General features: G+C 36.6%; 1 protein-coding gene across 1 annotated transcript in view; it reads left to right on the forward strand.

The window, feature by feature from the left end:
* Positions 1-13,896, forward strand: part of SYNE1 (spectrin repeat containing nuclear envelope protein 1) — a 274,529-nt gene that overhangs the window by 242,362 nt on the left and 18,271 nt on the right. Inside the window, exons 128-134 of the mRNA XM_042812608.1 lie at positions 1,241-1,403; positions 5,191-5,378; positions 7,961-8,111; positions 10,501-10,683; positions 11,136-11,273; positions 12,030-12,221; positions 13,064-13,397. Coding sequence (XP_042668542.1) covers positions 1,241-1,403; positions 5,191-5,378; positions 7,961-8,111; positions 10,501-10,683; positions 11,136-11,273; positions 12,030-12,221; positions 13,064-13,397 — 1,349 coding nt within the window. The remainder of the gene's footprint in view (positions 1-1,240; positions 1,404-5,190; positions 5,379-7,960; positions 8,112-10,500; positions 10,684-11,135; positions 11,274-12,029; positions 12,222-13,063; positions 13,398-13,896) is intronic.

Here is a 13,896-nt window from a genome sequence, read left to right on the forward strand (position 1 = left end):
CCTTTTTTTTTTTTTTTTTTCTGTGTCTGACAGAGAAGTAGTCCTATTCTGTCTGAATGGAACAAAGAGGGCATTTTCTGATTGGCAAAGCCAATCAAATGTGGCCAGGCATTGTTTAAATAAAAGCCAGTACAGAAGTTAGAATTCTATAACACTGCAAGTGGGATGTATCTGTTTCACAGCTTGAATATGGAAATGTTGGAGTAGTTTTTCTTGTATACATGTATGATGCAACTCGTTGTTCCCTTCCCCAATCCTGCACTCATGCAATAGAACTCATGCATACAGCCTTGAAGGTATAAGCAGAAAATGGGCTGTACTTTATTATGTTTAGACTGAAAAACTGCAAGTTCAGATGGGTGATAACCAACCTTCTTTCCTGTTCTAAGAGCAAGGTCCGATTGGTCCAAAGCCACAAAACATTGTATGTATAGCACACACATAAAGAGGAAAAAGTGGCCCAGACGTTGGTTGCTTTGTTAGTATCTCTCCAAGACTAATGACATAGTTGTGATTTGAAATACCCTGACAACAGGGAGTGGGCGGTTTTCCAGCATGATTGAGTTGTCTTCAGTTTCTTCACAGCTAGATTTCTAGATTACCAATGTTTTTTTCAAATTCACAAGAGCTTTTTTCTTTCTGATCATAACCCTGCCAATGAGACTTCAGTATGGAAGGTGCATTTGAACTGTTCTTAGGCATGTCATGAAGAGCCAAACATTTGACTATCTGTATGTAAGAGAGATCTAAAAAGAAAAGAAAAAAAAAATAACCAGTCTTGTCCTTTTTAAAGTCCATATCGAGATCTCAGTATTTCTCTTCATTGGGGAAAGGACACCCATAGTAGTCTCTCAGGGACCAACTGCACCTTCTGCATTAAGTATAGAAACACCTGATAAATTAGTGTTTTAGAAAAAATGTAAATTGCTCTGTTTGATTTATGGATAGTAAGCATTTTCTTTGTGTGGTGGATCCAGAAGTCTGATTCAGTCCAATTTAGTTGGTCTATTCCCAGCTAAAGTAAACTCTTAAAGCTTTCTGATACTGAAATACTTAAGAAGTTATATAAACATAAAAGGGAATGTTACTCAAAATTTTTTGTGGTACATTATGGAAAACTTGAGAGCAGAAGTTGCCATCTAAATTGTTTCTTTGAAATCCTCCTGAAACACACAGTTTAGAACTCTCCTTCAGGCTTTACCTTCAATGTGCCCATGCTCCCATTTCTTTCTCTTTACAGGGTAAAGAAGTTGAAAGAAACACTAGTTGCAGTGCAGCAACTGGATAAGAACATGAGTAGCCTGAGATCTTGGCTTGCTCACATTGAATCAGAGCTGTCCAAACCAATTGTCTATGAAACTTGTGACTCTGAGGAGATACAAAGGAAGCTAAATGAACAGCAGGTAAAATGCAAAACATTTATCAAGTGAACAGTGGTAAGGGAGAATCGAAATAGTGTGTCTCTGGTCTGCTTTCACCCAGATCAGTGCCAAGAGGGCATGAGGTAAAAAAAAAAAAGTGTTCAAATATCAAGGCAAGTGGTGCTTACTGTGTCACTTATAGAGCCTTCTGCTGGCTTTGACATCGAATCTTCCTGGAGCTGTTTGACATTCCCAAGAAAGGTAAGGCGCCAAGAGATATATCTTGAACAAGCTATTGCAATTTGTTTTTCCTTTGTCATTTTGGATTGTTTGAATTGTCTGTTCCAAAAAGTAAAACTGACACCTATTAGACCTTGCAAATTTTGCACATGCTTGGAAAGGACTCTTTCAGCAACCTTTCTAACTTGGTTTTATTTTGCAGTTTGTTTTGAGAATCACATTGCACGCAAAGATGCATGAACTATACAAGTGAATTTAAAATCAGTTGTTTTACAGCACATAAAGCCTTTACGCAGTCCTGGAACAAAACAGTCAACATTAAAACAGGCCAAAAAAATTCATCAACTAGTTTTTTGGCATTACAATTGATGTTACTACTAAGAGCGTTTTCTATAATTTCTATTTACGATTCAAATTCACTGCTACTTTATATGCCTGCTTCACAGATTATGGCTCTGTGCAGTAGAAGAAAATATGTGGGTGCTTCATATTCGGCTGCCCAGTGTAGTTTTATTTAGAAGCACTTTACTGGGAAAGACTTTTCTATTGTGTTCCTGTTGGTACTTATTTAGCAGAAATACCTTTTTGGTGCCTCACTGAAGATGAGTTATATGCTCTTCTGAGTTCTGTCATGAGAGAAGAAAGAAATGTGTGGGAAGTGGAGTGCCAGAATGCTTTGGAGACAGTTAAGTTACGAAGTACATAAAGTGGAATTTTGATCTTTAAAACTGAGTGTACGGTTGAGGCCCAGGAACCTTCTCAGATTTTTTTATGGCTCCCCAACTGATTTGCTACATGGCTGTGGAGAACTGCTTATTAATATTCTATATGCAATTTGCACAGGGTTAATAATTTATAACACGCAAGTATCACTAATGAATTGTGTTCCTGAGATGGTAAAGTGCTGGGCAGGGTTAAACACTGCTGTCAATTAACTAGATGCTCAGATTTTTTTTCTAGCATCACTGTGCAAACATTCCACAGTTTTGTTATATCTGCTCCTTCTGAGACTTACTCTGGGTATGGTGACTGGTGTACCTCTGCTTTCTACTGTTTCCTTAAAATGGTACCTGTGGAGTGACAGCATGCAGCAGTTTTCTGTGGAAGTCTGAGTGGTTTCACTGGAACTGTAAAGGGGAGAAATAGAGGTTAATTTTATACTGGGAAGACACCATATTTGGAATCTTGATTATTTGATTTGATAATGCTGCAGACTGGTCATCATTGAAAAACAAAAGAAAAACAAAAGCAAACAAACAAAAGAAACATTCCAGTATGGCAAACAGTATTTTTGTTATTAGGAGGCTATATCTCTATTCATTTTATCTTAGGAAGCCATTACGTTTGCAATCTCAAATATTTTATCCCTCTTTTTTCTTCCCTGTTAATGTTCTTTTTCATGCTTAATCTTCCACTGAGGCCATTATCTTTCCTGCTCATACTGCTACCAATTGCTCATGTACAACACTGCGTTAAAAATATTATGCTGTGAAAGAGAAGGGACAAATTCCATCTCTGTAACTTCACTGTCTACTTCTCAGCATCTTCTTCAGCCAAGAATGAGCTTTGGAGGTTGCTGGTCTCTGTAGTGAAATTAAGAGGCAATTCAAACTGGATATCCTGGGGAAGGTAGTGTAATCTCACTGCAGCATTTTCCAAGGATTGAAAGCTGTATTTCAAAAGTTACTTGTTTACTATCTCAGCCTGCTACCACTTGAAATTGAAAAAATTGTGTTTGCTTTTGTGATGATTAAAAAACCCAACCTGTATTTGGATGACAGTGATGCATAGAAGTAATGCTCCTTCTGTAAACTAACCAAAAGGCTAATTGTTTTCTAATAAGCACAGAAAATTTTAAAAGCCGAGAAAGAAGCTGAATCTGTGGAGAAAAAAATAGCTATCACTTGTAAAAAAAAAAAAAAAAAAAAAAAGAGTTCTGAACGTGAATAAAAATTTAATTAATAGGAATCCTCAGGACCACCAATATGGCAATTCTATCTACTGCTCTACTCCAAAACGGTGAAGAGGAGATTGTATTACCTGAACTTGCTTAACCTCAAATTTTATACCTTCTGAAATTATGTGTTTTGTAGCGTATTGAAGGTATTTATAGCATCCACCCTTATATAACTTTGCTGGATAGGGAGAAAAAGAATAAGTGCAATGTGATGGAAGACCATTTTTTGGGCATATGAGTGGACCACAACTGAAAGAGAAAATATTATGATTTTCCATTTTATGGTCTAGTGTCAATGCTCATAAAACATCCTTTTGTTTCACAGATGAGAAGAGGGAATTAAGTTATTAATTTAAGTTACAGTAAGTTATTCATCAACACAACCAAATCAGATGACTGATACAAGATAAAATTGCTCCATTTAAAATTTGGTGGAATTTTATATACCACATTTAGACTTTGTTTCCTGCTGGAAGAGACTATTTCAGAACTTCATATTTCTTGTTGTTAGCAACATTTGTCTAGTTAGGGGTTGAGATATGTAGGCACAATATGTTGATGCTAAATTAATTTTTGTGTTTCTGCTTTTCTTTATTAGTAAAATTAGAAAGAGTGCTTTATCTGTACTTAGCCTCAGACTACCAAGTTCTTGTTCTCCTAAAGAAAATTTCCCATCTTTAATTACCCTAGCTAAGGTAATTTTCTTCACCTGAACCAAAAGTAGATGTAACTTCTTGGTTACTATTTGGGTTATGTTACCTTGACCTTGGTCCTAATTTTTCCATCTGATATGGAAAGTAATAAGCCCTCCTGATAAGGAGGGTTTCTTTTCCTTGTGCTTATCTGACAGAAATAGTCAGTTACTTTCATAGCTTGTCTCAACTTGAACCAGTAGCTCAAGATAGTAGTTGAAAAAGATCCTTCAGGAAGAAGCATTATCACTAGTGTACCACAGTTACAATCAAGGAAACAGCATAAGAAATAATACAAATCATGTTTAATTTGTGCTGAGACAATGAAAATGCATTTTCTTTCTGTCCTGAATCTTCTTTTATTCTGTCACTGAAAATGCTGTGAATTTTGGAAGTTGAAGAAAAATGTTATTACTAAGTATGCACTGGTTTGATCTGTGCTATTGCTAGTCACCGTGTCAGATGTGCCACTGTGGAGCTAGCTCACCTTTGTGAGTAGGCTTACAAAGGGTACCTCCATCAAACCCTGGCAGTAGATATGAACAGGGTTGTTGGTTTTTTTTGCCACACTTCTCTTACTAACTTCTGCTTTACATTCTCTGTGATAACGGTGAAGGGCTGGGAATAATTGCACCATTTATTGGTAATGTTGATTAAATATATGTGAAGGATGTTCAGCTGAGCATGCAGTTTGTCCCAGATGATGGTCTGATATTCCTTGGCTATGAGGGAGCTGTTCATGCTGCTAGATTCTCTTAGCTTCATTGACAACATTGCATCATCACTTGTGCTGTCACAAGCACAGTATCTGTTTCAATTTGTTGGTTGCTTTTTTTTTTGTTTGTTTGCTATTAAGTTCGTTTTGAAAAAGTAGAGCAGAAACGCATCTATATTTACATGATTTGTGATTTCTCTTAAGAATTAATTTCTTCATCTACAGGAACTTCAGAGAGACATAGAGAAACACAGCACTGGAGTGGCATCTGTTCTCAATTTGTGTGAAGTGCTTCTTCATGACTGTGATGCCTGTGCCACAGAAACAGAGTGTGACTCTATCCAGCAGGCTACACGCAATCTGGACAGAAGGTGGAGGAACATTTGTGCAATGTCAATGGAAAGGCGACTTAAGTAAGTCTATAATGCTGACAGTATTTCTTTCCACATGCACAAATACAGGATGGGATGTAGGTGACAGGTTTGTATTACTGAAAAAAAATCTACAGATCAGAAAAAAAGAACATACACTGAATAGAAATAATTATCGTGCTGTGGGGGTTAAAAAAAAAAAGTTGCATTATTTTGTGTCATTATACAAAGTACAGTTACCAAATTTTGCTCGCATGAGGCCTTTGATGGAATATTGTCTGATTTCACCTATTTCATAGTAGTAATGAGAAAGAACTTAGGGAAAATTTAGATGTATCAATTATTTCAAAAAGTTTAGAAGGCATGAGCAAAGAGGCAGAGCTGTAATACGTACATGTATCCTACAACTTCTTAGACTGATGATGAAACTAATTATCTAATTAGGGTTTTCTTACACTTAATGTTTCTCACCAGTTCCTTATATAAGAAAATTTTGATTTGGAAGAATTTTAGGAATGAACACTCATCTGAAATTTCTTAATCTGATTACCTTAGATAAGCAAACAGGGCCAGTAATACCTTTGTACCTTGGATTTGGTCTTATTTACATTCATGACTCTCATGCTTAGACCATCTGTGCACTGCATGCCAATGGATTCCAGACATTTGTATGGAAATGCTGGATGGAAATATGACAACACAGTGGGAAAACAGAGGTCAATAGTTTTTCATTCCCATCTAGGATAGCATGGATGAACTTGATAGCCAGAAATATGTGAACTACTTTGAGCCTATGGGGCTCTGAGCTGATCATTAATAATGCATGTTCATGTAGCTATTTGAACTATATTTATGATGATATTTTCTGTATGTTTTTAAGTTATTAATCTAGGTAAATTTTATGGATTTTCAAAATGCTGAATTGAACTTTCTATTGTGGGGTGCTCTTAATGTGCTTAGGGACTTCTAATTTATTGATTTATTTTAAGCAAAGAGTTTGTTGCTTTTGCTGTCCTGCTTCACATCCAGAGATTGCTATCTTTAAGTAATTTTATATTTTTTTCCATTTTAATTTGTGCTGTTAATAGATTTGTAACAGTAAATTGACCGAGCTATAATTATTTAGAATTTTACTTTGTATAGAAACAGTTTTTCATTTGAAAGAGAAAAAACCCCAATGTCAAAATTCAAGTTCAACAACATATCATCAGTAAAGTTTTAATTTTGCCTTGGAGTATTGCATGGCAATAGAGTTTCTCTCTCTTTTACATGAGTAAGATATGAGAAAACCATTTATACACAAGAGCAGACAAAGTTCTGCTGTAATAGATCCTGTACTCAAAAAAAAAAAAAATCTCATTTTGAAGTTCTTGGGATTTTGCAGTCATTAAGCGAATTTGGAAACAGAGTAAAGAGCCAACCACTATTTGACATATTCAACTGAAGTCAAATATGAGGGCTGCTCCAAAAGTAATGCCTCCTATTTTTTATCATATTGGCCCACAATGTCAGAGGCTGATCTTGGTGGTATGGCAGTAGAGATGGAGCCTTCCCAGTAATATTCCATTGCATTTTGTTGCTGTACAACATATGGCAGCAGAGGGGCAGTCAGACAAAACAACATCTGACATGGAAGTGTGTATAAAGCCATGGTGTAGAATTGAATTCCTTCATGCAAAGAACTTGCATCCATTGATATTCATCAACACTTGCTGAAGATTTTATGGAGACCAGTGCATATGAGCACAGTGATGTGGTGAACACTGTGTTTCAGCAGTGGCAACTGTGACGTGAAAGACAAGCTATGTTCTGGACAGCCATGCAACTTTTCAAAAGCATGGCATGCAGGCTCTTGTTCATCATTGGCTAAAATGCATAGCTAATGGTGGTGACTGTGTTGAAAAGTAGTGTTTTGTAGCTGAGAATTTGCTCTACAAAATAGTGTTATTGTGCTCTTTGTCTCTGTTATAGTTTACATGGAAATGAATAGAAGGCATTACTTTGAAAACAGCCTATGTAGTTTATTTGAAAAGTTTGTATAAATTTTACTTTTTTTTGATTAAAAAAAACAACACAGTCACAATATAAATTGAGAGATAATATTTTACCTCTTGTTGGTGAATGCCAAAAAAGCCAAGCAAGTTCACATCCGTTTGCAATGAGGAATAATGATCAAGAAATTTAAAATATGTGCTGCAACATCTCCAGTATTCCATTTAAAAAAAAAAAAAAATCTGCAGTTGGAAGTAGTGTAGAATTTCTAATCTCTAAAAGATTGGCAAGATTGGCTTAGGTACCTACGCTAGTCTTTATTTCTGAAGTTATTTAGTATGTGCTATTATTTTTTCCAACTCCTATTGCATGTTTATAATCTTCTTTTTTATACTGTTACCAAAATTAGATGCATTTAAAAAAAAAAATCTGCCATCGTCTTATTCCAGCTCCGTCTGGGATGGGTTGATCTTCCCTGTTGCCTGTTTATCAACCCTGCTGTCTTAGTTAGATTAGGAGCCAGTTATTGTCTGATGCAGTAATCGTTTGCTGTTGTTGATGATTATTTAAAGTGCTGTAGGTCATCTGGCCTTCAGTCTGAGCATTCGCTTAGTTTCCATTATCTGTTGCAGAATTGAAGAGACGTGGCGGTTATGGCAAAAGTTTTTGGATGACTACTCTAGATTTGAAGACTGGCTAAAAAACTCTGAGAGAACAGCTGCTTTCCCAAGCTCCTCCGGTGTGCTTTACACAGTTGCTAAGGAAGAACTGAAGAAATTTGAGGTGATTTTTAATACTCGAAATTCAATATCTACTGATCACATTACAGCAGCCAGCTGGTGCTCTTCCTTCTCATACACAAATCACTCTGCAGACACTGTATTAATGTAATGGAGTTTATGGTTTTGCAACTGGCTTCACTGGCAGGTTTCTAGTTGAAGGTGGAAACAGAAAATGTTAATAAGTCAATCCAGCCTTACTTGCTGTTTTTTCACCACAGTTAGATTTCTTGGCATTTTTTTTCTTCTATAGTTCTTTGATACACTTAGTCAGTAGGTACTCCATAGCATTCACTAATCTCCCTTCAGTAAGTACATCTTCCTAGCCTTTGCTTTGATTTTTATCCCTTTACTTCTTTCAGTAACACTGACTTCAGCCCTCTGACATCTTTCCTTGTTTGATACAGAGTAAGATGTCCCTGATAAGGAATTCATTTTCAGCTTTTCTGTAGGCTCTCCTTTTAGATACTGGAAGGCTGCTATAAGTCTGTCTGCAGCTTTCTCTTCTCTAGGCTGAACAACCCCAGCTCTCACAGATTTTCTGGAGGTGATCCAGCCAGATGATCTTCTGCTTAGTTTTAGAATTTCAAGAATATCAAGACGGGAGAGAAAATTGTTTTTGAAGAAGGAAAACAAATTGTTTAGGCAATACTGTAAAAAGCCAGGTGCTATAAAGTATCTCCTCTGAGAAAGAAATGCAGATTTTAAATGATGTCTAACACCAGTTAATTCTATTTAGTTTAACATTTAATTCAGAAACAAGTTGTGAAGCACTGATTCAGATTTTATTTTTGACATTTGCATTTCCAAATGCCAGGTTCAGTTGCTAAACAGCCTTCTTGATTAAGGTGAGGTCTGGACATGAGTACTCTGTTTCAGACTTTCTTCCCATTGTCATTTTACTTAATGATCAGGATTTAAGTGTCCTGTTTACCAAGCCGTCATATGAGAAACAGTATCAAAAATATCTTGGCTGTCTTTGATTTTCACAGTTGAGCCGATATTATCCAACGTCAGTTTCACTGACTCAGTTTTTATGGTGACCTTCTGTCTCCTGCAGACTTGTGGAATTTTTACTGTCTACAAAGTGTCAGTGGGAACTAGCTGCAAACTGAAGTTTAGCTGCCTTTCTAGAAGTTTCTAGAAACCTGTTTTCACTACATTTGGGTTCTTTCTTTTTCTTTTTCCTCCTCTTCTTCATTATTTGTTTTCTTACGCTACCAAAATGGAAGAATGGAAAAGGCAACGGCTGCAGTGTTCAAAATTTAGTGGAATTCAGCAAATTTACTGTAAACTCAGCAACTGATAAATAATAACTGAAGCAATTTTCTGCTTTAGCTGACAACGTTTTCCTAATTTTATTTTCCCCACTGTATCCTCAGTTGAATCAGTTGAGTTAAAAACAAACAAACAAAAAAAAACAGTGAACCGTGTAAGAACCTTTCAATTCCTGTGCAGAGATCAGAGCTGACTGTCACTTCATTCACAATACAAAGTCAAACTGGTTCCTCTGCAGTTGTTTCCTGAGAAATGAAAACAGGTTATAGGGTGGAAGGCAACAGATGAATTCTGTGTATCTGAACTGTGTAAGCACAGCAAACAAATGCACTGTTGTTCTGTTTGCTGGACATGTCTTAGTAACAGGTGAAGCAACAACTGCATGCTTGTGGATTTCATGATCCTAGTAAATACAGTCATATTTATGCCTCTGCTATGAAAATGATCTCCCTTGTTCTCCTTGTACAATTTTAAGTGAATTTTAAGTTTTGCTAAGCACATCATTCCATTTATAAACCCATTTGATGCTTGTTGGTTGTCCTCTACTCAATTTAATAGTGACTTAAACAAAGGGAATAGTTACACTGAGAAGATGGTATGGGATTTGATATTTTTTTTCTTTTTTCAAACCTACTTCTTAATCTCTGTCTCTTGTCTTATCGTAAAAATGTGCTTACTTCTTATAAGCTTTAGTACAGTATGGAGAGTATATATCATTGAGGATGAAATCCTGTGTTAGCTGTTTTTAATGAAATTTTCTCTACAGAAGTATGTTATCCATCACACTTCTGTAGTCCTTAGTAAGGGTAGTGTCCAGTTTTAGGAAAGAATGTTTTTTGCATTTTAAACAATATTGGAGAGCAAGTTTGTGATACAACAATGGAAGCAAAAAATTGTTCATTTGTGTTCAAGAGAAATATGGTGAAGTAGTTTAAAAGTTTTCCTTTGCTTGATTTTCTCTTTGTGACAATGGTAGAGGACATTTTTTTGAAACATCATTAAGAATTTTTGAAGAGATTAATTCAATCAACTCATTACGTGGTGTTTTCTCTAACACGCTTTGTGGTAGCTATTCGAAACATGAAGCTGATGGTGTCTTATGCATTCTTCTTTAGGCCTTCCAGAGACAGGTGCACGAAAGTCTGACTCAGCTGGAACTGATTAACAAACAGTATCGCCGACTGGCCCGGGAGAACCGCACTGATTCCGACTGCAGCCTCAAGCAGATGGTCCATGAGGGGAACCAGAGATGGGACAATTTACAAAAGCGAGTTACCTCCATCCTGCGAAGGCTAAAAGTATTTTTTCTGTTTTTAAGCTTTCACTACGGTCTGTATGAATCAATGGTGCTCTAGAAGCTTCCAGATTAATGCATTTGCAGAGTTTTTGAGGGGGTTTCTAGCTTCGGAAGAAGAAGGGAACTTGTTCTTTGATTACTTCAAAGAGAACTGTAGTCTATAGGCATATGCTTGATGCCCTTGACTACCACCTCCTTCTTAGTATTTAACTTTCATATATCTGCTAATTGCAGATGAAGGTGGTATTACTGAAGTGCAAACCCTAGAAATCATGTAGGAAAAAGGTGTATGGATTTTGGTTTAAGTTTGAAGGGCATGAAAATTGTTTCTCTGGAGAACTACTATTGTCGTTTTTTGTTGCTGTTATTATTTGTTGTTAAACAGCTTATTGCTGTTTTTGGGGGTCCTTTTAGTCATTTCACACCACTCCATTTCCCACTCCCCATTCCCAGCATTTTATTGGCCAACGTGAGGAGTTTGAGACAGCACGTGATAGCATCCTGGTATGGCTAACAGAGATGGACTTGCAGCTGACCAACATAGAGCATTTCTCAGAGTGTGATGTCCAAGCAAAGATAAAGCAACTTAAGGTAAAGAATAATGGAACGGAAAGAGGAGGAGGGAAGAGAAAATGAATATAAATATTCATAGAGGAAAAAAAATTATTAATGAACATTATGCCAAAGAGCAGTGTAATATAGCTTGATTCTTGCAGGTTGACTTCATCTTCATAAGTTTTGGTTTATGTCAGGTTTCAATGCAGACTTTTCTGCCAGAGTAAAAGATCTTTCAGCAGTGAAAAATTATCAGAAAAACAAGGGTGATAGTTCTCTAATTGTCAATAAAAATAATGGCAGGTCTCCACTATTGCTGACACTTAATAATTACTACATTTTTCAACCATTTCTGCATCAAAAAACATGCGTTATTTGATGGAAAAAAAAAAAAAAAAAAAAAAAAAAAGCAGGGCTCATACTATGTTATCCAAAATTCCATTATGATAGCTTTAGAAGCTGTGTCCATTTTAGACATTTGGTCACAGGCATGACTTGTTTAGAGAAGAGCTTTCTGTCCAAACACAACAAGAGAGAAATGAGATGGTAAACCATGAAGTATCACTGTTTTTGACAAGAAAGACTGTGGAATGCTAAGTTTAATTTCTCATGCCAGAATATTTAGAATCATTTCTGTTTGTTACCCACACCGTTCTCACTGGAGGAAAAAAAAAAAAAACAAAAAAATGAACAAACAAACAAACAAAAACCTTCTAAGACTTGCATCCTTAATAGTTCAGGTTGTCTTAATGTAGATTTCATTGATAAAGTATGGATTTTTCTTTTATAAAGGCTTTCCAACAGGAAATTTCACTGAACAACAACAAAATTCACCAGATAATTGTTCAGGGTGAGCAACTCATTGAGAAAAGTGAACCGATGGATGCAGCTGTCATTGAAGAAGAACTAGATGAGTTACGTCGTTACTGTCAAGAGGTCTTTGGACGTGTGGAACGCTATCACAAGAAACTGATACATCTTCCTGTGTGTATACTTACATATGTATTTGCTTTACTGCCATTTTGAAATGTGAGAACAAGAAGAGAGAAACATGTTGAAGCAAACTAACATGTAAATTTCCCAAAATCTTGTGGTTTTAATCTTGTTACAATTCTAACCAACTGCCTCTCTTCATTGGATGCTATTTTTGTGCTGTTTAGAAAGCAAAGTTAATAGGTCTGGATTTTTTGAAAATCATTGAGAAAATTTGTGCAAATTGGAAATTTATAAAGCTTTACTAATCTATAATTTCATTGGTAGCTCATTAAGTTCACTTTTATTTAAAAAAAAAAAAAAAAAAAAAGATGAAGAGATTTTCTCCATGCAGTATGGACAGAAATTTGTCTCCAGAACTGAATAAACAGCTGAAAAAGTGAGAGCAAAATTCCCTTTGATAACTCAAATCCAACTGAAGAAAAAGAACAAAACCTGGGTTTCCCCAAATATGAAAGAATATAACGAGAACACCAGTCATGTCAAAGGTCACCTACACTTCCTATTTGATTTGATTCCAAAGTTTTCTTTAACTTGATGTCTGCACTACAGAGGCATCAGTAAAACGTCTGGAGACATCTTCTGATGTGAGACTATGTGGTGCCACACGTAATTAAAATGAGCAGGCATGCTGAATTTCCTTGTTCTATTTTTTCATGTCCCTAAAAATAATGTGGGAGGAGTGAAAAAGGATGCAAATGGAAACACCATCATTTGACCATTACCCAATGCTACTTTATATTTATGCTTTATATTTACATTACCCAGGCTGACTACGCAGTGAGTGTTTCTGCGTGTTGCATTGATTGTTTCTGTTTGCACTGTTCTTCTAGCTGACAGATGATGAACATGACCTGTCTGACAGAGAGGTGGATCTGGATGAATCAGCAGATCTCTCTGACGTACACTGGCATGACAAATCTGCAGACAGTGTTCTCTCCCCACATCCCTCTTCCAACATCTCACTGCCTCTTGCACAGCCAGTGAGAAGTGAGCGATCAGGGCGGGATACCCCTGCAAGTGTGGACTCTATCCCTCTGGAGTGGGATCATGATTATGACCTAAGCAGAGACCTGGAGACAGCTGTTTCACGGGCACTGCACTCTGAGGAGGAAGATGGAGAACAAGAGAAGGATTTCTATCTGAGAGGAGCAACTAGTATAGCAGGTATGGTGACAAATTATGTGTCCCCTCTCAGTAAAAAGGAGAGGATATTACATTGTGTCACTGCTTGGCCAACATGCTCATAGAAAAGTGTTTTAAATTGCCCCTGAAAATCTTAAATAGCTTTCGCTAAGTAATCCCAGTGGCCTTCTGGCCTTAGACACAGTGCTGGGAATTCCTGAATGACTACAGCCTTGGAAAATTGCAAAGGTTTATGTGAGATGACAGAGAATTGGCTCTGTCTCTGTGCCTGAAGCCTGCCAGATGGGATATGTCATCTGTAACAGCAATGCATCATAACTTATTCTGACTAGAAGAAGCTATACTGAATATGGCAAGAGGTGCAGAAATAACTGATGAAGAAATGCTGAGGAAGAGGTCCACAACTTAAACTGTGAGACTCTTAAGTAAATCTTAACTTGGTCCATATCCAGGCAAGACTTCAACAAATGGGTTGTGAGGTGAGGTGAAATCTCAGTTCTTGCTCTCCTGCAAAGCTGGA

The sequence above is a fragment of the Centrocercus urophasianus genome, unplaced genomic scaffold, assembly GCF_019232065.1.
Source record: "Centrocercus urophasianus isolate 14NV4802_14NV808 unplaced genomic scaffold, USGS_Curo_1.0 seq_10, whole genome shotgun sequence".
NCBI lineage: Eukaryota > Metazoa > Chordata > Aves > Galliformes > Phasianidae > Centrocercus > Centrocercus urophasianus.